The 26,654-nt window shown below is 33.4% G+C and overlaps 1 protein-coding gene across 1 annotated transcript; it reads left to right on the top strand.

Annotated features, from left to right (window-relative positions):
- Nucleotides 1-15,331: 15,331 nt before the first annotated feature.
- On the top strand, nucleotides 15,332-24,212 carry LOC133183772 (membrane-associated tyrosine- and threonine-specific cdc2-inhibitory kinase-like). The gene is made up of 16 exons (XM_061318683.1): nucleotides 15,332-15,582; nucleotides 16,106-16,241; nucleotides 18,992-19,089; nucleotides 19,244-19,326; nucleotides 19,433-19,558; nucleotides 19,675-19,750; nucleotides 19,960-20,082; nucleotides 20,200-20,294; nucleotides 20,403-20,509; nucleotides 20,646-20,749; nucleotides 20,845-20,886; nucleotides 21,123-21,297; nucleotides 21,431-21,530; nucleotides 21,824-21,928; nucleotides 23,527-23,674; nucleotides 23,989-24,212. Exons 1-16 carry the CDS (start codon nucleotides 15,511-15,513, stop codon nucleotides 24,016-24,018), a joined length of 1,620 nt encoding a protein of 539 aa, XP_061174667.1. The 5' UTR covers nucleotides 15,332-15,510; the 3' UTR covers nucleotides 24,019-24,212.
- Nucleotides 24,213-26,654: the final 2,442 nt, after the last annotated feature.

Here is a 26,654-nt window from a genome sequence, read left to right as displayed (position 1 = left end):
AGTAACTCTCTCTCTAACTCTCTCTCTCTCCATATCAAAGATCTTTTTGTGGTTCATTATGTTAACTGTTCACATGTTGATTTGTTCAATTGTTAAAACTCTTATTGTACTAACATACCCCATGTGGGGGCTTTAGTGAAAATAAAAGTTTCAAGTTTCAAGTTTTCTCTCTCTCAAAGGTTTGTTATGGAAATTACACAGTAACATATGTGCATAACAAGGCCATAAGTAAAAGTCAGTGATATTTTTTAAAAATACATATGTCATTGAAAAAAAATTCTTTATAGAAATATTGTGTGATCACCTAATATTCTGCCGAATTTTCCTTTCTTTCACTTAACACTGTCAAAATTTCAAGTCTATTCCATGCATAATTTTTTTTGTTCCTAAAAACAGAAGTATTAAAGGATAATTTACATTCTTGTGATATTTTTTTTTCTCTTTTGAGAGTATCTTCCTCGAAAGAATCAAAGTTAAAAAAGTTCATGATATATTTTTGCTACTTTTTTTTTTTACAGAAATTTGTAAGTACATTGTATACTATATTGTCTTCCTGAGTAAAAATGGAGGACGTCTAAAATCGTTCAGTACATTACTTGGTCTGGCAAATAAAAAGTATCCTTAGATTATACTTCTATCACTTGGTAATGATTTATTCATTTATTTATTTATTTATTTATTTATTTATTTATTTATTTATTTATTTATTTATTTATTTATTTATTTATTTATTTATTTATTTATTTATTTATTTATTTTTGTTTTGCATTTATTGTTTTATTTATTGGATTTTCCCCCCATTTTATTCTCCTTGCGCATACCTTTATGCCTACCCCTAATTATCTACATACTGAAAACAACTTCAGTTTTCCTATACAACTCTTTGGACAGCTTAGTACACTATCACTACTGACAAAAAGAAAAAATTATAGAAGATTATCAAATCTCAAATTTGTATATTTTGGGGACATGATTATTTTTTTAAGTACCAGTCATGTATTTGCTGATTGAAAATTGATCAACAACAAGTATACGCTATATAGCCAAGGGTTTCTGATCCGCCACGCCCATTTGTGAGGAGAATAGCGGATCAGAAACCCTTGGCTAGTGAATTAAGATGATTTAAGGATCAATTTAAATAAAAGATAATTATAGGTATCCATGCATTGGGGAATTTTTTTAAAATACTTATTCATATTTAAGTTCTTCTGATAACTTCGATAGTTATATAATATATAGTCTAAAAAGCGCGTGATATCATTGCAAGAGATAAAAGAAATTCGATTATAATCTAAAAATGTAAATATTTTGTATTTTTATGGAGAGCAAATGTTTACTTTTTACATCATATAAAGATGTATGAAATGAGACTTGTTACATGAAAAAAAAAAATCAATTTCAAACTTCATTGGCGGAGGAACAGCTATCCTTAAACAACACGTACCATGAGCAACATGAACATGATAATTGCTGTACATGTATTTGCAAGTATGAATAAACAAGTTGCTGTCCTTAAAAAAGGACCATATGCATTTGTTTCTAAGAGAAATCTATAGGTTTTACTGAACATATATATATTGCTATCGACCTCAGGATCCACTACAAACAAATTTTATTTTGAGGTAATAAATAAAAGTAAAACGTAACATTTAAGATTTTAAACAAATTGCTAGCTATCATAGAAAGCTAAACACTGCTAACTCTTTCAAAAACGAAAGATCAATACCCTCTTCATCATTTATTTTTTTATTTCCACATTGACTTCTCATATGTGCACAGATTAAATATTGAACACACAGATCAAAGTATGGTGGTATATTTCTGCCCTCTACATGCAAGGATAATTATGTCTGAATGCAAGCTAATTATGTTGACATGCAAGTTACAAATCTTTTAAAAGAATCTGATTTTAATATGGGTAAATTTACTTACTATAGCGCCAGTATCTGACATCATAGATGCAAAATGCAATTACAATTATTCTGACATGCCACTTACTGATTTTGACATGCGATATAATTATGTAGACATGTGACTTATTTATATCGACATGCGACTTATTTATGTTAAAAATATCAACCGTCTTTCAAGACAATTTGGTCAAAATGAGCTTTTATCATTAAAATTGTTAGATATTTATGTCAACATGCAAGATAATTATATTAACATACGACTTAATTTTGTCAACATGCGAGATAATTATGTTGATGCGAAATATATTGCATGTTAACATAATTATCTCGGATATTGACATAAATATCTAGCATGTAAACATAATTATATCGCATGTTGACATAAATATCTTGTATGTTAACATAATTATATCGCATGTTGACATAGATATAGGGGGGAGGGGCACGGGGGCCGTGTCCCCCAATAATTTTGCCGATATATAGATTACTATAGAAAACATAGCTACTATATGCTTGTGCCCCCTCAATAAAAACGTCTGATGACTTTTTTTTGCCTGTCAAGGAATTTTGGTAGTTGATATTGCCCCCCAACTGAAAATGTATGGCTTCGAACTAGTTTTTTTAATGTAAGTTGAATTCTTAAGAAATAAATGGATGTAAATATTCTGTATGACTGTCTCACAATTACCTCTGCTCGTAATTATTCCCTCATTGTCACCAATATGACACGCACTGGAGACTCCAAAGGATGCGCCGCGGCATCTTGTTTGTTTATCGGTTAGCACTTTCAAAATTATAATTAATTGGGCCGAGATGTCAATGGGCCGAGGTGCCGTTGGGCCGAGGTGTCTGACATTCAGTACTAATACATACATCAATTAAAGTAAATACAAAATGGAAATGCAAAATGGATATAACAACAGTAGAATTTATTAGACTAAAAGATATGGTTCATATCTTCCCAGTGTTCTGCACTCGTCGCTTGTGAAGAAAACTCATTTGCAATTGCTGAGCATTTATATTCATAAATTCACTCAAAATTCATTCAATTAAAACTTGAGATCAGATTATTTCTTTGTACTGACCCGTAGAGGTCGCTTTTAAAGAAAATTGTCAGTGTTATGCACATATATATAATAGGTAGGTGAAAGTGTAACATAAACACATGACAAGATGTGTTTGTGAAACACTGATGCCCGCATATGACAACTTATAGCAAAGGTTAAACTTTCTCAAATGCAAATCAAATATGTTGGTACCCAAAGTAAGGTCTTGTTTCGAGGAATATACCTGTAAAATATGAAAGCCCTAGCAGCAACCATTGAAAAGATATGGAAAATGTTAATTTTTTTTCAAAATAATGTCAAACGTCAAGGTCAAATGGTCAAAATTAATGGTGCCCAAGGAAAGGCCTTCTCCCAAGAAATGCACAGGTGAAATATGAAAGCCGAAGCACCAATCGTTCAAAATTAATGACCAAGTTTAAAATATTTCAAAAGTAGGTCAAACTCCAAGGTCAAGGTCAATGAATTACAATTGTTGGTATCCAAAGGAAGGTCTTTTCACAAGGATTACATATATGAAGTATGAAAGCCCTACATCAACCGTTCAAAAGTTATGGCCAAGGTAAAAGTTTTCCAAAAGTAGGTCAAAACCAAGGTCAAGGTCAAAGGGTCAAAGTTGTTGGTATCCAAAGAAAGGTCTTGTCACAAGGGTTACACATGTGAAGTATCAGAGCCCTAGCACTAACTGTTCAAAAGATATGGCCAATGATTAAGTTTTTCAAAAGTAGGTCAAACTCCTAGGTCAAAGAAAGGTCTTGTCACAAGGATTACACATGTGAAGTATGAAAGCCCTGGCACCAATTGTTCAAAAGTTATAGCCAAGGTTAAAGTTGGGTAAAATTTTGCAAAACTGGGTCAAACTCCAAGGTCAAGGTCAAAAATGATGGTACCCAAAGAAAGGTCTTGTCACAAGGAATACACATGTGAAATATGAAAGCCATAGCTCCAATCAATCAAAAGTTATGGGCAAGGTTTTTGCGGACAAACAAACAGACAGACAAACGGACGGACAGTGCAAAAACTATAAACCTCCGAATCTTCGATACGGGGCATAAAAAGGCTTGTACATAATACCATCGAATGAACCACAGAAATGAATATGGTTTACCTCGTAATTGCGAAATATATATTGATGATATGATTGATTAATTCCTATTTCTCTGATTGGCTGAAATCCAACATTGTTTAAAAAAAGGTGTGTTTGTGAAACACCGATGCCCCCGTGTGGTAGCTTATGGCGAAGGTCAAAGTTTCCCAAATGCAAGTAAAACTCCAAGGTCAAGGTAAAAAGATCAGAAATGTTGGTACCCAAAGAAAGGTCTTTTCTCAAGGAATATACCTGTGAAATATGAAAGCCATGGCACCAACCGTTGAAAAGTTATAGCGAAGCTTAAAGCTTTTCAAATGTAGGACAAACATCAAGGTCAAGGTCAAATTTTCAAAATCAATGGTGCCCAAGAGAAGGTCTTGTCACAAGAACTGTAAAATACGAAAGCCCTAACACCAATGTTCAAAAGTTATGGCCAAGGTTAAAGTCCAAGGTCAAGGTTAAAGGATCAAAATTGTTGATACTCAAGGAAAGGTCTTGTCACAAGGAACACAGCTAGTTATAGCCAATGTTAAAGTTTTCTAAAAGTGGGTCAAACTGCAAGGCCAAAAGGTCAAAAATAATACAAGTAATACATTTGTGAAATATAAAAGCCCTAGCATCGTTCAAAAATTATGGCCAAGATTAAAGTTTGGTAAAATTTTGCAAAAGTGGATCAAACTCAAATGTCAATGCCAAGAAGTCAAATATGTTGGTACCCAGAGAAAGGTCTTGTCACAAGGAATTCACATGTGAAATATGAAAGCCATAACTCTAACCAGTCAAAAGTTATGGGCAAAATCAAAGTTTTTACAGACAGACAGACAGACGAACGGACAGGGTAAAAACTATATGTCCTTGAATCTTCGATTACGGGGAACATAAAAAAAATGCTTTATGTTCACCTACACATGACCTTCCAGATGAACATAAGGATTTTTTTCTACATTGGACTAAAAATAGATTGAGAACTTCCAAATTGATACAGTTAGTTCTGAAAAGTTATTTCACCTGCATCCGACCGCCATGCCCTCAGGTAAACATAACACGCAGCCAGACAAAATCAAGGGGGGAGGGGGTAAAGGCCCTCCACTTTTTCTTAGTTTTTTCAGTTTACTTTGAAAACGTTCGTTGAAAGTCTGGTTACTTCCTTTTTAATACACTATATTAAAATCCCTCCTACATAAGTGGACCCTAACCCTCCCCTTCCTCACCGAAATGAGAAATGGAGTTTTCAAAATTCTCCTCTTGGGGGGGGGGGTCGTCAAAGATTTCTTTCAGGTAAGTTTTCATTTTTCCCTTCTAATGCCCCCACCCTTCAAAATCGATGTCACATCCCCCCTCTTCTTTATGAACGTAAAGACGGTTTTGCTATTTGAAAATGTTCACTAAAAGTCTGCCCCCATCCCCACCCCCTTTTGATATATAGTATAGTAAAGTCCCTCCTACATTAATGGACCTTAACCCAACTCAACCCAATCCCCAATCTCCCCGTATTAAGATATGGAATTTGCTGACCTCCTTTTTGGCACGTCAAAGTTTTTTTCAGATAAGTTGATTTTTAATAAGATGAAATATACGAGGGTACGAAAGCTCATTCAGCTCATTTTCGAAGGTAAGAAATATATTTTTCGCGTTATTACGCGAAACATTTGCGTTATAATGCGAAGTTTTCTTAATTCTGAAGAAATGTCACTTATAAATTCATCGAAGTTCTTGCCTGCTTTCATGTTTTTTATCTGTCATATATATAATTTGGCGTTATAACGCGAAAGTTTCGCATTCATTCCCGAAAGTTTCGCTTTATAACGCGAAAATTTTTAACCTACGAAAATGAGCTCAATGGGCTTTCGTACGAGAGAGAGAAAGAAAAAAAAGAGAGAGAGAGAATTCAATTCGCCTCAAAAATTCACAATAGACACAAACTTGCATATTATTATTCAGTCGTTTTTCATGTCATTTATTTCTGAAAATAACATTGCTGACTAAGTGTAACAGATAATGTATTATGAAATTTATTTTGTTTACCTTTACTGGCAATATACTGCGTGTATTTGTAAAATTTGAAATGCATTAACGGTAAATCTCTGTAACATTTAACGAAGAATAGAATACCTAAACCTTATCTCTCCTTGTCATGAAGTGCTTAATAACAGGTAAAATATAGTTTTTGAACAGTACTTGTGTGTTTTTCAAGATGAAATCTCGCCATCTCGTCACCGACCCCTAAAATTTACATTAGCTTCATTCAATGAACGTTGTACTTACGTCGTTCAAAGGGAGATCATTTGAGTACATCCAGAGTTACCTTATGCAAATTTCACGAGATAACTGCTAAGCATTTGAGAGATTAGTATAAATTGGAGATTTCTGGAGGGTGGTGGTGGGCTAATATTTCTGCTTGTTTCAGGCAATAAAAAGACACTTGAACCAATGACATGTACATGCATTGTACTGCATATGCAACCTGTGAACCTAATGCTTGATCAAATAAATTCTTCTTATTTTCAGGGACACCTATTGATATAGTGTTTTTATAAAATAAATTTTAACCTCAGATATTTGAATCTTAATACATTTTCTATTCTTGCAATTAATGTCTTGTCTGCATTAATCAGAGTTGTGACTGTGTTAATTTTGAAGGATCAAAATGGTAAGAAAACTTATTCTTTACAATGATTAAGAATGCATTTTTTGTAGGAATTAAGATATAGCAATTACAAGGATGTGACTAAAAAGGCACATGCTCTTTGTTGAATTAAAAACGATACAAAACTTTTCTTTCTGTTGTGAAGAATGTAAATGTAATACAAATCATTGTTGCAGTCTTTGAAAAGTAACTGTTTTGTGAGCTGAACTCTACTCATCACGTGACCAGAAACCGTTCACCGCTATCAATCGAAAGCATGAGAGCTCTAACCGGCTTCCTGGACTTACATAGATAAATGATGTTTTAAATGATAACCGTCATAAGATTGCATTTTTGCATCAGTGTTAGATACATTGCTACGCATTGCCGTTACAAGATCAATAAAGAACCGCCAATTACTTTTTTAATAATAAAATTTATGAAATTTATCTTCGATGTATCAGATTGCGTGAAATTCGCATTCTTGATAAAAAGCATGCAATTTCAATTATTAACATCATTCATGCGTAAATAATTTTAAAACGTAAATAATTGTGAAATCCAGACTTTTTTTTAACTACATCAGACACAAACCAAAGTCAAATAAAAATCTTGAAATGCCAAGACTCAGCTGCTGCATTATATTTGTTCGCCATACAAATGCAGATCACTTGAGATTTCTAATGTTCATTCTAGAACAAATGGTTTTCAATTGTGTGCATGTATACTTTGATTCATTACTTTCATTGCTTTGGTGCAAGGAAAAATTTCGAGCATGAAATCAGAGAGAAAGAAAGAGAGAATTCAATTCGCCTCAAAAATTCACAATAGACATAAACTTGCATATTATTATTCAGTCGTTTTTCATGTCATTTATTTCTGAAAATAACATTGCTGACTAAGTGTAACAGATAATGTATTATGAAATTTATTTTGTTTACCTTTACTGGCAATATACTGCGTGTATTTGTAAAATTTGAAATGCATTAACGGTAAATCTCTGTAACATTTAACGAAGAATAGAATACCTAAACCTTATCTCTCCTTGTCATGAAGTGCTTAATAACAGGTAAAATATAGTTTTTGAACAGTACTTGTGTGTTTTTCAAGATGAAATCTCGCCATCTCGTCACCGACCCCTAAAATTTACATTAGCTTCATTCAATGAACGTTGTACTTACGTCGTTCAAAGGGAGATCATTTGAGTACATCCAGAGTTACCTTATGCAAATTTCACAAGATGACTGCTAAGCATTTGAGAGATTAGTATAAATTGGAGATTTCTGGAGGGTGGTGGTGGGCTAATATTTCTGCTTGTTTCAGGCAATAAAAAGACACGTGAACCAATGAACCAACCTGGTTCATATTTCTGCACATGCATGTACATGCATTGTACTGCATATGCAACCTGTGAACCTAATGCTTGATCAAATAAATTCTTCTTATTTTCAGGGACACCTATTGATATAGTGTTTTTATAAAATAAATTTTAACCTCAGATATTTGAATCTTAATACATTTTCTATTCTTGCAATTAATGTCTTGTCTGCATTAATCAGAGTTGTGACTGTGTTAATTTTGAAGGATCAAAATGGTAAGAAAACTTATTCTTTACAATGATTAAGAATGCATTTTTTGTAGGAATTAAGATATAGCAATTACAAGGATGTGACTAAAAAGGCACATGCTCTTTGTTGAATTAAAAACGATACAAAACTTTTCTTTCTGTTGTGAAGAATGTAAATGTAATACAAATCATTGTTGCAGTCTTTGAAAAGTAACTGTTTTGTGAGCTGAACTCTACTCATCACGTGACCAGAAACCGTTCACCGCTATCAATCGAAAGCATGAGAGCTCTAACCGGCTTCCTGGACTTACATAGATAAATGATGTTTTAAATGATAACCGTCATAAGATTGCATTTTTGCATCAGTGTTAGATACATTGCTACGCATTGCCGTTACAAGATCAATAAAGAACCGCCAATTACTTTTTTAATAATAAAATTTATGAAATTTATCTTCGATGTATCAGATTGCGTGAAATTCGCATTCTTGATAAAAAGCATGCAATTTCAATTATTAACATCATTCATGCGTAAATAATTTTAAAACGTAAATAATTGTGAAATCCAGACTTTTTTTTAACTACATCAGACACAAACCAAAGTCAAATAAAAATCTTGAAATGCCAAGACTCAGCTGCTGCATTATATTTGTTCGCCATACAAATGCAGATCACTTGAGATTTCTAATGTTCATTCTAGAGCAAATGGTTTTCAATTGTGTGCATGTATACTTTGATTCATTACTTTCATTGCTTTGGTGCAAGGAAAAATTTCGAGCATGAAATCAGAGAGAAAGAAAGAGAGAATTCAATTCGCCTCAAAAATTCACAATAGACATAAACTTGCATATTATTATTCAGTCGTTTTTCATGTCATTTATTTCTGAAAATAACATTGCTGACTAAGTGTAACAGATAATGTATTATGAAATTTATTTTGTTTACCTTTACTGGCAATATACTGCGTGTATTTGTAAAATTTGAAATGCATTAACGGTAAATCTCTGTAACATTTAACGAAGAATAGAATACCTAAACCTTATCTCTCCTTGTCATGAAGTGCTTAATAACAGGTAAAATATAGTTTTTGAACAGTACTTGTGTGTTTTTCAAGATGAAATCTCGCCATCTCGTCACCGACCCCTAAAATTTACATTAGCTTCATTCAATGAACGTTGTACTTACGTCGTTCAAAGGGAGATCATTTGAGTACATCCAGAGTTACCTTATGCAAATTTCACAAGATGACTGCTAAGCATTTGAGAGATTAGTATAAATTGGAGATTTCTGGAGGGTGGTGGTGGGCTAATATTTCTGCTTGTTTCAGGCAATAAAAAGACACTTGAACCAATGACATGTACATGCATTGTACTGCATATGCAACCTGTGAACCTAATGCTTGATCAAATAAATTCTTCTTATTTTCAGGGACACCTATTGATATAGTGTTTTTATAAAATAAATTTTAACCTCAGATATTTGAATCTTAATACATTTTCTATTCTTGCAATTAATGTCTTGTCTGCATTAATCAGAGTTGTGACTGTGTTAATTTTGAAGGATCAAAATGGTAAGAAAACTTATTCTTTACAATGATTAAGAATGCATTTTTTGTAGGAATTAAGATATAGCAATTACAAGGATGTGACTAAAAAGGCACATGCTCTTTGTTGAATTAAAAACGATACAAAACTTTTCTTTCTGTTGTGAAGAATGTAAATGTAATACAAATCATTGTTGCAGTCTTTGAAAAGTAACTGTTTTGTGAGCTGAACTCTACTCATCACGTGACCAGAAACCGTTCACCGCTATCAATCGAAAGCATGAGAGCTCTAACCGGCTTCCTGGACTTACATAGATAAATGATGTTTTAAATGATAACCGTCATAAGATTGCATTTTTGCATCAGTGTTAGATACATTGCTACGCATTGCCGTTACAAGATCAATAAAGAACCGCCAATTACTTTTTTAATAATAAAATTTATGAAATTTATCTTCGATGTATCAGATTGCGTGAAATTCGCATTCTTGATAAAAAGCATGCAATTTCAATTATTAACATCATTCATGCGTAAATAATTTTAAAACGTAAATAATTGTGAAATCCAGACTTTTTTTTAACTACATCAGACACAAACCAAAGTCAAATAAAAATCTTGAAATGCCAAGACTCAGCTGCTGCATTATATTTGTTCGCCATACAAATGCAGATCACTTGAGATTTCTAATGTTCATTCTAGAGCAAATGGTTTTCAATTGTGTGCATGTATACTTTGATTCATTACTTTCATTGCTTTGGTGCAAGGAAAAATTTCGAGCGAAATCAGAGAGAAAGAAAGAGAGAATTCAATTCGCCTCAAAAATTCACAATAGACATAAACTTGCATATTATTATTCAGTCGTTTTTCATGTCATTTATTTCTGAAAATAACATTGCTGACTAAGTGTAACAGATAATGTATTATGAAATTTATTTTGTTTACCTTTACTGGCAATATACTGCGTGTATTTGTAAAATTTGAAATGCATTAACGGTAAATCTCTGTAACATTTAACGAAGAATAGAATACCTAAACCTTATCTCTCCTTGTCATGAAGTGCTTAATAACAGGTAAAATATAGTTTTTGAACAGTACTTGTGTGTTTTTCAAGATGAAATCTCGCCATCTCGTCACCGACCCCTAAAATTTACATTAGCTTCATTCAATGAACGTTGTACTTACGTCGTTCAAAGGGAGATCATTTGAGTACATCCAGAGTTACCTTATGCAAATTTCACAAGATGACTGCTAAGCATTTGAGAGATTAGTATAAATTGGAGATTTCTGGAGGGTGGTGGTGGGCTAATATTTCTGCTTGTTTCAGGCAATAAAAAGACACGTGAACCAATGAACCAGGCAATAAAAAGACACGTGAACCAATGAACCAACCTGGTTCATATTTCTGCACATGCATGTACATGCATTGTACTGCATATGCAACCTGTGAACCTAATGCTTGATCAAATAAATTCTTCTTATTTTCAGGGACACCTATTGATATAGTGTTTTTATAAAATAAATTTTAACCTCAGATATTTGAATCTTAATACATTTTCTATTCTTGCAATTAATGTCTTGTCTGCATTAATCAGAGTTGTGACTGTGTTAATTTTGAAGGATCAAAATGGTAAGAAAACTTATTCTTTACAATGATTAAGAATGCATTTTTTGTAGGAATTAAGATATAGCAATTACAAGGATGTGACTAAAAAGGCACATGCTCTTTGTTGAATTAAAAACGATACAAAACTTTTCTTTCTGTTGTGAAGAATGTAAATGTAATACAAATCATTGTTGCAGTCTTTGAAAAGTAACTGTTTTGTGAGCTGAACTCTACTCATCACGTGACCAGAAACCGTTCACCGCTATCAATCGAAAGCATGAGTACGAAAGCCTATTAGGATCAAACTACGGTAAAAAAAAAATTTAAAAGGCGTTATAATGCCTTTTCAAAAGGCGTTATAACGCGAAAAAAGGCGTAATAACGTAAATAAAGGCGTAATTACGCCTTTCCAAAAGGCGTTATAACGCGAAAAAAGGCGTTATTACGCCTTTCCAAAAGGCGTTATTACGCCTTTTAAAAAGGCGTTATAACGCCTTTCCAAAAGGCGTTATTACGCCTTTCCAAAAGGCGTTATAACGCCTTTCCAAAAGGCGTTATTACGCCTTTCCAAAAGACGTTATTACGCCTTTCAAAAAGGCGTTATAACGCCTTTCCAAAAGGCGTTATTACGCCTTTCCAAAAGGCGTTATAACGCCTTTCCAAAAGGCGTTATTACGCCTTTTAAAAAGTCGTTATTACGCCTCTTTTTTTCAATACATGACTTACTTAGCCCACCCTGGGGGCTGATTATAATTAGATTTCTAGGAAAAAAGATTTTTAAATGTGTAAAATATTTTCAGTGTTAAACCAACTTAGTCCTTCTCTGATGCCAGACGCTTCTATCAAGGTGTATGGATTTCAGAAATTTTGTTGAAGGCTAATTGCTCATTATACCTATGCAAATACTTTGCCTGTTTTTTACCAAGAGGAGAGAAAAATATTTCAAATTTGACATGAATTTTTAATACGTGGCTAGCAAAACCCAAAGCTGGTTCTGCCTATATTCTGGATTTTCAAAAGTAGAGTGTTGACTTCTCTTAATATGCATGCAAAATGCAAACAACTGTCTGCGAGATGTGCAGGAATATAGAAAATACTATAATTTATAATATAATTTATAATATTAAAACTATAATCTAAATATTGCATAAATAAAGATGTCTTTGGTTCAATCTTTCATATATTTACTATTTTAAAATAACGCCTTTCCATTTTTGGATACAACTCCTTTTCAAACAGGCCGGTAGTACGAATGTGAGTGGGGGGGGGGGGTCCCCCACTCCACTTTTTGGGAGAATAGTCTTGCTATAGTTTAAATATAAAAAATCATTAATTGATTGCTTGGTCCCTTAACATTTTGTTGCAGTATGGTTAAACTCGGGCAAGTCATTGCATTTAAAAAAAGTTTTACCGAAAAATTAGAAAAAGTTTCCCCTCAAGTTTAGGCAGTTTATTTTTTTCGGGGGGGGGTTCTTGTTTTTTTGTTTGCTTGTCAATTTTATGGGAAACCCCCCCCCCAACTTTAAAAGCACGGGCCTGTCAAAACATAATAATGGCCCTTCAAAAGGCATAATAACGCCTTTTAGAAAGGCGTAATAACGCCTTTTGGAAAGGCGTAATAACGCCTTTTGGAAAGGCGTTATAACGCCTTTTGGAAAGGCGTTATAACGCCTTTTAGAAAGGCGTAATAACGCCTTTTGGAAAGGCGTAATGACGCCTTTTTTCGCGTTATAACGCCTTTTGGAAAGGCGTAATTACGCCTTTATTTGCGTTATTACGCCTTTTTCCGCGTTATAACGCCTTTTCAAAAGGCGTTATTACGCCTTTTTTCGCGTTATAACGCCTTTTGAAAAGGCGTTATAACGCCTTTTAAATTTTTTTTACCGTAGTTTGATCCTAATAGGCTTTCGTACATGAGAGCTCTAACCGGCTTCAGGAACTTACATAGATAAATGATGTTTTAAATGATAACCGTCATAAGATTGCATTTTTGCATCAGTGTTAGATACATTGCTACGCATTGCCGTTACAAGATCAATAAAGAACCGCCAATTACTTTTTTAATAATAAAATTTATGAAATTTATCCATGCCAAGAAAAGGTACGCATTCTAGTTTTAGAGCGAACTCAATAAAAGCGGAATTAGCGTTAATCTGTGATTTTTCCCCAGGGAGATGTGTGCGAGGCAATTATTGTCAGCAGTTTTGAGGGAAGGATCTTAAGTTTTACTGGTTTGAAATTAAAGCTAGAATACTTACTATTTAGAAGCCTTTGCACCTTTTTTCCTGTAGTTTTTTTTTTAAAGGGGGGGGGGGCGATTTTCCATGCAAATCATATGCGGTTAAAAAAGTAAAAAAAAGAAAAAGAAAGTGAAATGATTTGTAGTGAAATAATTAAATGTTCAGTAAAAATTAGACGCCTTTCAAATTTTTCAGTGTTTATATATCAAAATATTTTTTTCCTAGTATAAATCAACATCGGGCACGATGAACTTGGTTGTTGTGGAAGTCTCGCGCCTTATTAAGGTATCATACCGGTAATTGACCAATGAAAATGAACTTGTGTAGTTCCATACATATAAAATTATTAGTTTTTCCTTTTGAATTTTTTTTTTTAATTTCCTTCCAGTCTATTTTTACAATTTTGGTACCTGTGTCTAGTGCATTTTACATATTTTGTAAATAAATAAAGGTTTTTGACAGGAACTATTTTTTTCAGGGCATAGGAGGCTACTTCCTGGGGTAGAAGTTTATTTTTCTTTGACTAAGAAAACGGAAAACTTAGGATCCACCCCCTCAAATCTGCTGCCGTTAATTGTCTCGCCAGCGTTAGGGGAATATGGGTGATTTGCATCAATTACACTTTTATTGACTCCATCGCTGTGGAAAAATGGACGGGATTTCTTGGCATGTTCGATGTATCAGATTGCGTGAAATTCGCATTCTTGACAAAAAGCTTGCAATTTCGATTATTAACATCATTCATGCGTAAATAATTTTAAAACGTAAATAATTGTGAAATCCAGATTTTTTTAACTACATCAGACACAAACAAAAGTCAAATAAAAATCTTGAAATGCCACGACTCAGCTGCTGCATTATACTTGTTCGCCATACAAATGCAGATCACTTGAGATTTCTAATGTTCATTCTAGAACAAATGGGTTTCAATTGTGTGCATGTATACTTTGATTTATTACTTTCATTGCTTTGGTGCAAGGAAAAATTTCAAGCATGAAATCAGAGAGAGAGAGAGAACGCGACCACCACTGTACCATACCCAACATCCCCAAAAAAGCAATTGAAGCAATTGAAAAGGTGTAATGTAATGTTCTTCAAAGAAATATTTGTTATATAGAAATGTATGTATAAATTCTCTTTTTCAACTGTATTTTAGAATGCACATGCTCTTCCAGGACTTTTGTTTTACCCCCCCCCCCTTTCAAAAAACTTTTTACGGCCCTCAATATGCCCCCCCCCCCTTGTCCTCACATACTTAATTATTCATATAAGCAAATGTTTCATAATAACTTATAGACTTATGTAAATAGACTGTGTGTATTGATGTATCACATAGTTACAGCTATGAAGTTAATTTTTAATCTTCATAATCCCTCCTTTGTGGGCATTAGGATCACCTGTCTTCCTGACTACCACGTGATATTGTGGTAACGGTTTGGCAACGTGCCCAATGTAACGGTACGTGAAATCGATTTTCATTGGCTACGAAATAGTGCTAATAGTTTCGTAAAATATAAGATGATGTTTTATCATTCAATTTTATTTATTATCGAAAAAATAAATATACCTTTATTAGACATTACTTTTACATTTCATGGGAACCCTTTTAACTTTGAAAATTTTAAGTATCAATAATCTGCAAATATAATTATCCAATGAAAATTGCTGTTACATCTCCTCTGGCAAAAGACCGCGAAAAGAATTATTACCCCATTGAGAATTGTTTTTGTTTACGGTTTAGTGTGAAGGAATTCTCAAGGATTAAAGAGATTAGAAAGTCGTGTATATAATTGTATATTGTTCATTATCACTTAATGACTGTGTGTCTTGTGAATGTAATGGGTTGAAGAGATGTGAATCCGAAGATGGATGTGTACCCAAGTCCACGACCAACCCCCCAATTTTTTCTAGAACCTCAGACATTCTCCACCAAAAAGGTAAGAGAGTGTCATCTACATGTCATTATTTACAACACTGTGAACTGACTGACTTCATTACCTACAACGTCTAGAACGAAAAACTACAAATTGTGGTGAATAAAAGTGAATATATTATTGCTGACCAAGCAATGTGTATAAATGGGGGGTGCCAATATGGTGTTCAGATATGCCAAGAGGTCAGTTCGAAATGTACAGTCTTCGGCATTTGTTCCCTGTCTTTTTCACATTTGTTCTCTTATATGTGAACCCAATGCTGTGCACTGGAGCTACCCTAGCTGTATGGAATAAGTGTGTTTTTGCAAGTATCTGAAGCTTAGAAGAGTTGCTGTCCTTAAGATTTACTCGCTGAGACAGCTAATTTAGACTTAATTCAAGGTGCCAGTGTTGATCTATGGTATTGTCTTCATTTTTACTCAAATGGGAAGTTTAGTATATTTTGTTGTGACAGTATTTTGAAGGTCATCCATCTTTGCAACCCTAATAAAATGTTCATATATTTCACTAGTGAACTTATTTGCAGGCTCGTTCAACCCCAAGGAATTGTGGTCCACCAAGACCTCCGGTTAAAAGTGCCCCTCCCATCAGCCGAATATTTCACCACCGTCCCATTGAGAGGGCCCAGGTAGTGTCATTTCGCAGTGATGAAGGCAGTAGATGTATCCTTTATACACCTCTATTTGTGCAATATCTGCTTTGCATGAAAAATATGTTTCATGGTATAACTAGGGGTGCAACGATACACTAACCTCACGATACGATACGTATCACGGTATTCAGTTCACGATACGATACGTATCACGATACATGACAAGGTTAAAAAGTCTTTCAAGTTTGTATCGTATTCTTTTTTAAACCTTGACAGGGTTATATAAATGTTCATATTTTTCTAATAATGATTAAAATAAAATTTTGTTAACTTGAATTGGATTGTTAGGTAGATCTTTGAGTTTTGACAATTTTCTAATTCAATGATGAACATTTACAGGGAACTACGGGGACCTTTCCTAATAATCTTCCTTTTAAATTGGAATGAAAAAGGAGTTGTCATATTTCTCATGTTAACACGTTTTAGTCAACAAGACAGTGAATTTTCATCGAAATACACAGGTGATGAAATATCGTGTATTACCAAAGAATACGTTTAAATCTAAAGGGTTTATCATTAGTCTTAACATCTATAACTTATAATCACATTAAGTCTTTCTCCGTGTTAAATCTGAGGTCTGTAAGATGCTGGAGATGAGTTTAACTTCCGTTAATGCGTTATCGGTGACCTCACGTTTTGCGCGGAAGCCATTTTGAAATTGTAAAAAAGGAAACAAAACGGACGATTCGGATAATTCTGGACCGATTGAACCGAACCGCGATATCAGTTTAGCGTATCGTGAATTGAACCGTGGAAAAATATACCGCGATATACCATCAAACGGTTTATCGTTGCACCCTTAGGTTTAACCATTCTATAATGTATAACATAGTATAACATAGCTCTTCTTTGAGTGAACACAGTTAAACAACATTATAATGAACTGCAGGGATGCAGTCACTGAAATTCCCTTAGCACTGCCCCTGTTAAATGCAATAAGTTAAACATTATTGTAAAGTATTGAGTGAAAAAACATGGTAAGCTCAACCAGTCAGGGGTGAGACTGAAATCCGTCATTTCTGAAAAATGATGGATAATCGTCAAATTTACTAACTACGTATTTTCGTCATTTTTGTCAATATGACTTACTATCGTCATATTTTCTTTTTCAACTTAATTCTTCTATCCTGGTTACATAAAAGCGAAATTTGAATTCACCGCTGAAAGAAGAGTGTTTATGCAAGTTTCATTTCATCCGGGTCACTAATTACTGCCAACCACGTGCGTTAGAACATCAACAGAAGGTGAAAGTTATTATTTAGCGGTAAAATGTCGAATTTTGGTAGAACTAATTCGCCATTTTTACATGGCTTTTAAACCTATAAAAACATATAGTACACCGTCTGGAAGAATACATACTTGTAGAGAAAAGTCTCGACAAAAAGTTAAAGCCATAAAAAAGTAGTGCGCCCCGTAAAAACAAGCGAGATATTTCAGTGCGCCCAGACCCTCCATTTTGAAAAAAGACGGCATATCGCCATTTTCGTCTTCTTTCCTATTTAATGCAAATAAATTGACAAATAACTCTTCCACTCTTATTTTTGCTTGGGAAATTTGTACTGTGTACATAACCAGTATTGTAGTCAACTGTATTAGAGAAATGAAGTTTGTTTACGATGTTTTTTGTCCTTTTTTCGGTTGGTGGATCTAACATTTTTCAAAGAGAGGTAACTCGGTATTCTAGAAACACTCTAAATTTTTATGACTGTTTTTCGTCATTTTCTTAAAAATGACGAGTTTAAGTCATAATAAAAATTTTATTTTATGACTAAAAATCGTCATTTTAAAAATGACGGATTTCAGTATCACCCCTGACTGTCAACATTGAAATAATCTAATTTCACTATACACTGTAAGAGTGTTTCTTCACCTTTATCCTTTATTTTCCCTTCCATTAGAGTGCTCAACAAATCGGGGTATTGCCTAGAGATTTCGTATTGCAATATATTGCGATATTTCTAACTGTATAACTATTGCGATATGTATTGCAATATTTTAATGAAAATTAAAGTTATATTTTCTTGTTATTTTGTAATGAGTTCAAATTTTGAAGGAGGAGTGACTCAGATGAAAAGACAGATAATTGTTAGAGGGATACCTTCTTAATTTCATCTTTAACAATGAATTGTATCAAAGTTTGCACTGCAAGGTAAACTCATTTTTATCTTTGTATCATTTAAGTACATTAAGCAACAGAGAAAATTTCCATTTTAGTAGGAAGGGAAGTTGTTTTCCTTAAGGGTAAGCCTTAAATCAGAGAAAATACAATTGCTTCATCATTGAGGCTGTAATTTAAAAAAACATTCTTGACCCCCCCCAAATAAAATACCAGTGTGCAATAGTACACTCTTCTCTCCTCTTGTCCAAGGCAATAAAGCCCTTGCTTGCTTAATATAGAAATATTTGACAAGTAGTGATACACATGCAGGGTTGTCCCTAAGATCCAGGGGATTTCCCCACCTCCAATGACATAATCCCCTGGTTATTCTGGTTCCCCTCAATCCCATGTTAATAGGGGGTGAAACCCTAGACACCCTTCTACTTTTTTAATGTCCCCCGCTATTTCAGTTCTTAGGGACAACCCTGACATGTATTGGAAAAAATATTAGTTCTCTACCATTGAGCAAAAAAGGTGCAGGATTGCATATGTACATTTACACCCTTTTATGAATGGTCTCAGGAAAACATTCAACATTGTGTAATTTTTTTGTTGTGATCTTTTCAACCAATAGCCTTCCTTTTCTTTAACTATGTGCTCAGCATTTCTAGAAAACCAGTACAATAGAAACAGCCACCATCTGTACTTTGAACAAGGATTTAAAGTTATAAATAGACTGGGATATGGATCTTTTGGAGAGGTTAGTAATGTTATCTAGTTTATTTTTTTTCATTTCTTGTATCTTTTTTTTCTTAGTTGATGTCCTGAAAATGTATTGAAGGCACACACACACACAACACATGCACACACACACATATAAAAAATCCATAAAAATAAGAACTTTTTTCATGCAGGTTTTCAAAGTCCAGAGCAAAGAGGATGGCAAGTTTTATGCAATAAAGAAGTCTCGAGATCCTTTCAGAGGAGAGTCAGATAGGTTAGCAAAATTTGAAGGGGAAAAAAGTATTTTATATTGTTTACAAAACTTCACGACAAATCATGTCAGATTATTTTGTTGACGTTCCTGTTGCTTTTGTGATCAGGAAAAGAAAATTTGAAGAAGTAGCAAAGCATGAGACGTTACCACCACATCCGAACTGTGTTCGTTTCTACAGGGCCTGGGAAGAACGACAGCATTTGTATATCCAAACTGAGCTCTGTAAGCTAAGGTATGAAAGAAATTTCAAGATTATTATTACTTATTCATTTGAAAGAAACATAAATAGAATTAAGTCTATCAGATTTTTTTTATGCTAATGTATAACATTTGATTTGGTATTATCAGCTTGACAGACTACACTGAACAGAATCATGATTTATCAGAGACAACCATAGCTAACTACTTGGTTGATTTACTGATGGTGAGTGCAATTTTGAGAAATCATTTAAGATTTGAACACCTTTTTCATAAACTATTTTGGATTTCTTTGTCATACAATATTCTTACAATATCTAATTAGAATATTTAAAAAAATATTGAAAGACATTTGATGAAGATTTAAATGATGTTTTGTATGTGTTGTAAAGTGATTTTCAACCATTGAACTTGGCATGTTATTTTTTTTGAAAGGCATTAAAACATTTACATGACCATAATCTGGTTCATATGGACATCAAACCAGATAATATTTTCATATCCTTTGATGATATCTGCAAACTTGGAGACTTTGGTTTAGTGTTGGACCTTACAAAGGTATGTGTTTGGACATTCTTCTCATTTTGCATTGCATAATGCAGTACATATCAGTTTTTATGGTCTCTGTGCAGTAGACAAGTCTAAAAATTTTTGAAAAATTCATATTTATTTAAGGGTAATGATATATCTGAAGCCCAAGAAGGAGATCCAAAATACCTGTCTCCAGAGCTTATGGAGGGCAAGTTTGGAAAGCCTGCTGATATATTCAGGTAAGCAAGAATTAAAAAATGTTGATCTCAGAGTACATGTAATTATAATACAGAGAAATCAATATTAAAGATACATATTTTAAAACTACCATGCCTAAATGTTTTCAGTCTTGGTATGACAATACTGGAGTTGGCAAGTGACCTTGATCTTCCACGGGGTGGAGAAGGGTGGCATATGCTACGCTCTGGACAACTACCTGAAGAATTCCTAAGAGGTAAGTGAAGTAATTCTAGTTCTAGTCTAAGGTTGTAGATCCACATTTACAATGGTTATGCCATTTTCTATTTGTATGAAAAAATGTTCTATTTATTGATGGGAAGACAAGTACATGGTTATATTTTACTTTTCAGACAAGTCTTTTGACCTCAAGTATGTGATACAGCAAATGTTAGATCCTGATCCAAAGGTTCGACCCACAGTAGACCAAGTGCTAGCTTTTCCATATGTCAGAAAAGTAAGTGTATTTGAAAAATTAAAGATAAGGAAACAGTTAAATGTGGTTCTTTCAATATCTGTCTCTTGAATTTCAATTTACTTGTTACTTTGTAGGTATGGAAGAAAAGACGAAGAGAGTACATGTACAAAAGAGCAGTAAGTGTTTGTATCTCAGCAAGACGAAAATTTACAGGAAATATCATCTACATGTTAAAGTAGTTTATATTGGAAGCAACAATTTATGTGCAAGCATTTCTTTGCTCAAATCAAAGGACTTTTAAATATGATTTTGTAGGTAAATATATTGTCAGTTCTGCTTCATAGCATGTTAGCCTTTTTTGTTCCTGATTATTTCTTAGTTCAAACCAAAGGACTTTAATATGATCTTGTAGGTAAATGCATTGTCAGCCTTGCTGCATAGCATACTAGCCTTTTTGTTCCTGATCACCAGTGTGTTCACACCAAGTTATTGGAGAAACTCCAGACTTAGTGTTGCTTCTAGCAGCAAACATAACAGCAGTTTTAGTAACCACAGCTCCAGTGGACTTGATCACGGTATTTCTGATGGTAAGTTAAACAATCATACATACTGGGAATTATCTTGCAAATTACTTAAAGTGTAATCTGACCATATGTAAACGATATGCAGCTTGAGAAGGAAGGAGATGTGTACTTATAAACATTATTATTATATTGACAGATGAATGCTTTGAGGATGATCTGAGCATACACAATAACTCCATGGGGTCACCTTTAGACAGCTCCTCAGGTGACAGCTTCAGTGAATTCATCGTTCCTTGGTAAGGATGATGGACTGCAAAAAGTTGCTATTTTCACTTTTATCAGGGTTTAATATCCATTAGATGCAGATCTGGTAAAAGGACCCATTCCCAATTGAAAATTAACTCTTTTTCCCCAAAATTTATAAAAGCATTACATATACATGTATATACAATATAAAAGTATTTCTCTTGTAAGCTTCTTTTTAATATTATATATATTACACTTCTCACATATTACACTTCAAAAAGTTATTGATTTGTAAAAAAAAAAAATGTTGAAAATATTAAAAATGTTTTTTTTTTTTTTTTAGTAAACCTCCTCCAAGAAGAGCATTCACATCCCCAGTGTCAAGACAACGACCTTTGAACTATGTTAGTCCTCCAATGAGTTCCTCTCCTTTGTTTTGCAAATCCAGGTAAAGAAGAAAACAAGTAAAAAGGGTCTCATTATTAACAATTTTTAATTCACATCAATATGCCCAACATTATTTTGGTAAAACATTGATGAAGGAATCAGATGGACAAAGTGCAAAATTTTAATGCAGTGTTAACAATGAAGTACAGGTAACTCTTGATGGCTCGAACTTCGATCTCTCGAAGTTCTTGATCGCTCAAAGTGAGTCTCCGGTCCCGAATTTTTCCACTATATAACTAAGCAAATTTACTCTTGATTTCTCGAACTCTTGATCTCTCGAAACCCTTGATCCCTCGAAGTCAAAATGCAGTCCCACTATGCATATTCTATTAGAATTTACCCTCGATACCTCGAAGTGGCTATGTGTATACAAGATTATATAATTAGCACCTTTACCTGGACATTTAAATGGCCCCAGGCAGAAGACGCGGGTCTCGAGGAACAGGATGTTTATTCAGGTGACACTTATGCTGCAAGGTGATAATTGATTTATAATGAATCATATTTTGCCTATATGCTATTAAAATAATTATCATCGACTGTCTTACGATAATTTAGAGACGCAGTGTCATTGAAAAGTAGTAATTTATTAAAAGACAAAACACTAATTTAATTTTTATTTCGAGTCAGTGTCAAAGTTAAACGAAATATGAAAAAAGCAGAAACAGCCTCAATGTCAATATGACGACTATTAATGGACAAATACTTACAGAACTTCGTTCAGTGATCATGTTTGGAATAGTCAATGCTATGTACGACGCTGTAGAATGTCGTTTTCATGTAACGAATGCGTAGTATGATGTCCGTATTACAAAGAATAAATAAATATACATGATATGACGATATACATTTTTTGCTTTACTCAGTTTAATGAAATATTCATCTGAATTATGAAAATATATCGTTGTTTTATAAAAACCACGTGTAAAAGGTTAGCACTGCATGAAAATCATTACATCCGGTAAGACTAATTTTAAAACCTGTCGACAAACCCGGAAAATTCCGGACTCTTGAAAACTCGAACTCTTGATTTCTCGAAGTTTTTCCTCGGTCCCGCGGACTTCGAGGTTTCGAGAGTTACCTGTATTCAAATGTATAGTGAAACCTGAATAATACGGGAGACAAATTTTGTGTTAGACATAGTGTCAGGTTATACAGTAAAAACAACATGGAAAAAAGTAAAATGGGAGTGAAAATATTCAAAGTGAAATGGATTGCACAGGTGTCGGATTAGGCAATTTAGTGTCGGAACATAAAATCAAAGAGAAAGGCAGAATAAGGAACACCCCCCCCCCCCCCCCCCAACAATTTTCTGTTTTATGCACAAGTTTGAATTACTATACAATGTGAATGAAAATAACAGGTTACACTTTTTTTTAAGTGAAAAGTAGAATTTGGTGAAAAATAAAAAGAAGGAAATTTTGAAATGTTATCCACCTCTTGTGGCTGTTGGGTATGCTGAGAATCAAATAGATGGGTTTTTGACTGCAGCATTGAAGATTGTTAATTGCAGACAATCAATAGGCTTAACTGATATTTACATTAATGTGTGCCATATTCGATCTTATCTGTACCTTGGCTTTTTTTTTTTTTTTATAGAAAACCAGATACGCCAAACACCAGCTTTGAGAGCAGTTTTGAAGATGAGCGATCTGTCACACCTACTTTCAACAGTAGTAACAATAATCTGATGGAGGGTGGAGAGGAGAGTAACAAAGTCAGCATCGAACCCAAGAATCTGATGGATGTAAGCCATCTTTTTCTCTCGGTGTTAATTATTACCAGTTACTTTGTAGTAGAGTCCGGTTAAAAAAAACTTCAAAATTACCATTTTACCTTAGTCACCAGTATGAGAAATATTATTTGTAGTAGAAAAATAGTGGGTGTTAGAGGCTTTGTAAATGGTATTTTCACCACTTTAATATTCCATACTAGTAATATTACCACTTTAGAAATACAAACATTTAATTAAGTTTCTGAGTATCATCATTTTACAGTTATGGAAGCAGCAAATATGGGCTTGCAGAAAATGGGTAATAATCGAAATATATTTTCTTCCAGATGTTTGATGCTACGAGTGATGAAGATTAGTGCATTGTTGAAAATCAGTGGATGTTGCTCAGCACCAAAAAGTATTAAGCTTGTAGACTTTGAGTTAACTGCTGTTTTATGTGTTCAACCAGCACCGACTGCCTCAAAGACTTCACCGAAATGTGTTCAGTAAGAATGCCAGCTTCAGGGGAAGCAACAGCTGTGAATAGTGCTTCATTATTTGTGTTGTGTATCACTTGATGATTATAGTATATGTATACTTTAGATAAGGAATAAGAAAACCCTAATTTTGGAGAATTACATGTGTGTAATATTATACTAGCATTTATCCCCATCATTTACATGCATGTTTAAATCATGAACATAATTTATGGAATAAGTATAAAAATTGGAATTTATTAAAACATTAAATTAGTTTTAGTTAAAAAATGGATTTTTATACAGTTAATTTTAGAGAAAGTCACCAAAATGTTTAATCTTGCCAAAGCCATTATGTCACTCGAATTCACAAAACCCATTTCACCAATTAATTGCTTGAATGTTTTGATATTATAAATCTTACAGAAAGCTGCCATAAAATATACACTCAGGCAAAAACCATTTATAGGTGCTTTATTTCAATATACTTAAAGAGTTAATAAAGTAAATAGGGCCACCATTTGTGTTTCATTCTACTTAAGTTGTTTTGATGTCAGAGACACTATAGACTGGTATATTCATTTTTTTATACTTTAAAAGGTTTATTTAAATGTTTGAATTAATTTTTTTTTTTGGTTGAACATAAATTCCTCCAAGAAAGTCCCACTTCAAATGTACAAAATCGTAGTCAAGTGGGATCAATTTACCTGTATCATTTATGTATAATTTCTTCTGTTTATTACAGAAAAGGATTGTAAAGATTTCATATTAAATGTCCTTTGTTATTATTTACATTTAATTTGTTGCTTCTGTTAGTTCTTGTTAATTTCTCTTATTGGAAGGACATGTTAATTTGATCTACATTTGTGAGTATAGACAACTTTTTTATACCCCCCGCAAACGAAGTTTAGGGGGGGTATATTGGAATCACCATGTCCGTCTGTCTGTCCGTCTGTCTGTCCGTCTGTCCGTCTGTCTGTAGACAAGATTCTGTCCAGAGCGTTTCTCGGAAACTATTGCATAGATTTGTCTGAAAATTTGTACACTTATTATTCACCATATGAAGGTGTGCACCTGGTATTTTCATCATGATTGAATAATTTTTCTGCATTTTACAGATGTTTTTTTTCATTTTTATTATGTGGTTTTGTCCTGACCTTTTCTCATAGACTATTTCATAGAATTGTATGAAAATTTGTACACTCATTATTTACCATATGAAGATGTGCACCTGGTATTTTCAACATTATTTGATAATTTTTCTGCATTTTACAAGGTTTTTTTTTTTTAATTTCTTTTTATTTTTATTGACTTAGTCATTTTGGGTTTATTTCTAAAGTTTGAGACACAGAATCTAGAACATCTGTACAAAAATGTGAACTACAGCTTAAAACTATTCATTAAAACAAAAAAAAATCACCAAGTATTAAAAGCAATTTTTACATTACACAGCAGATAGTGTAAATCCATTTGTCCCTTGGGAGTAATGAGTGGACATCATCCAGTTAGAGATAAATTAATGAGTTCAGTGTGGGAAGTTGTTAGGGCATCTCTGATCAAGCATGTGTTATCTATATCTCCTGGGAATTTAAAGATCTCTGTTCTTTAATTCTCTTAATTGTAATTTATTGTCTGTCATAGTACATAGTTACTGGATGACCAGCCATTCATTTTTAAAATGAATTTGATATAAAGTTATCAAGATTAATTTGATTTTGTAATTAATTGATTTTTTTTTCAGCAATCAATTTGCAGAATGTCATGTCTCAAAAAGATGACAGATAGTTGCAACTTATTTTTTCAATGTATTAAAAAACAATGTAATTACAATGTATTGGTATTGATGTTTTATTAGGTTGTTCCTTGGTTTCATTCATTAAAAAAATATAATGAGCAATTATTTATTTCACGCTAAATGTTAATAAGAAAATTGTAAACACCTCGTAGATCCATAAAATATTAGTGATTTGGCACCTCTGAAAAACCCAGCGGGGGGTATTTGTCCCTTTTGGACAGTTCTAGTTTGTTACATGTATTTTACTGGAAAGCATTCTGAAATATGCATATGCAATTTTAGTACACAGTGCATCTAGAGTAAAATATTAAATACAAGCTGCTTGCAATTTTGATTTGTTTTTCCATTAACTTGTATTTTTGCCCAGGTTTGAGGTCAAGATTCCAGCAAGAGATGACATTTTATGGGCATTTATGCAGAATATTATATGGGTACACTCAACTAATACATTTCCCATAGGTTTTCTCGCACAGCTCCTCCCCTAATTTTCGTTGAAGGATGGGACACCCCTCAAATGAAATTCTTTGGTTAAAATCTGGAGGTGGCATGTCAGATTCGTTTTCTGGCGAAATGCACATGTTCACAAAAACATCTGAAAAAGAAAGTAAAAGTAGGGTAATTCCCAAAGTCAGGGTATGCACATATCAAACAATTCAATTCCTTTCCTTTTAAAAGTTAACACAAAAATGAAAATGGTTTTGAACATGGAATTTTCTCTTCTTTCATATGTACATGTGTCAAG

This window comes from Saccostrea echinata, unplaced genomic scaffold (assembly GCF_033153115.1).
Source record: "Saccostrea echinata isolate AGI-Se365-2 ecotype Australia unplaced genomic scaffold, CSIRO_AGI_Sech_v1 ptg000001l, whole genome shotgun sequence".
In the NCBI taxonomy this organism is placed as follows: Eukaryota; Metazoa; Mollusca; class Bivalvia; order Ostreida; family Ostreidae; genus Saccostrea; species Saccostrea echinata.
The sequence above is the reverse complement of the archived record's forward strand: the minus strand, read 5'-3'. Positions and strand labels throughout refer to the sequence as shown.

Bases quoted from the DNA above. Each gene is read 5' to 3' on its own strand.
- LOC133183772 (XM_061318683.1), top strand. From the start codon at position 15,511: ATGGATGTGTACCCAAGTCCACGACCAACCCCCCAATTTTTTCTAGAA. The intron at 20,083-20,199 runs GTATGTGTTTGG...TATTTATTTAAG, and splicing joins TAGTGTTGGACCTTACAAAG to GGTAATGATATATCTGAAGC. The intron at 20,510-20,645 runs GTAAGTGAAGTA...TTTACTTTTCAG, and splicing joins ACCTGAAGAATTCCTAAGAG to ACAAGTCTTTTGACCTCAAG.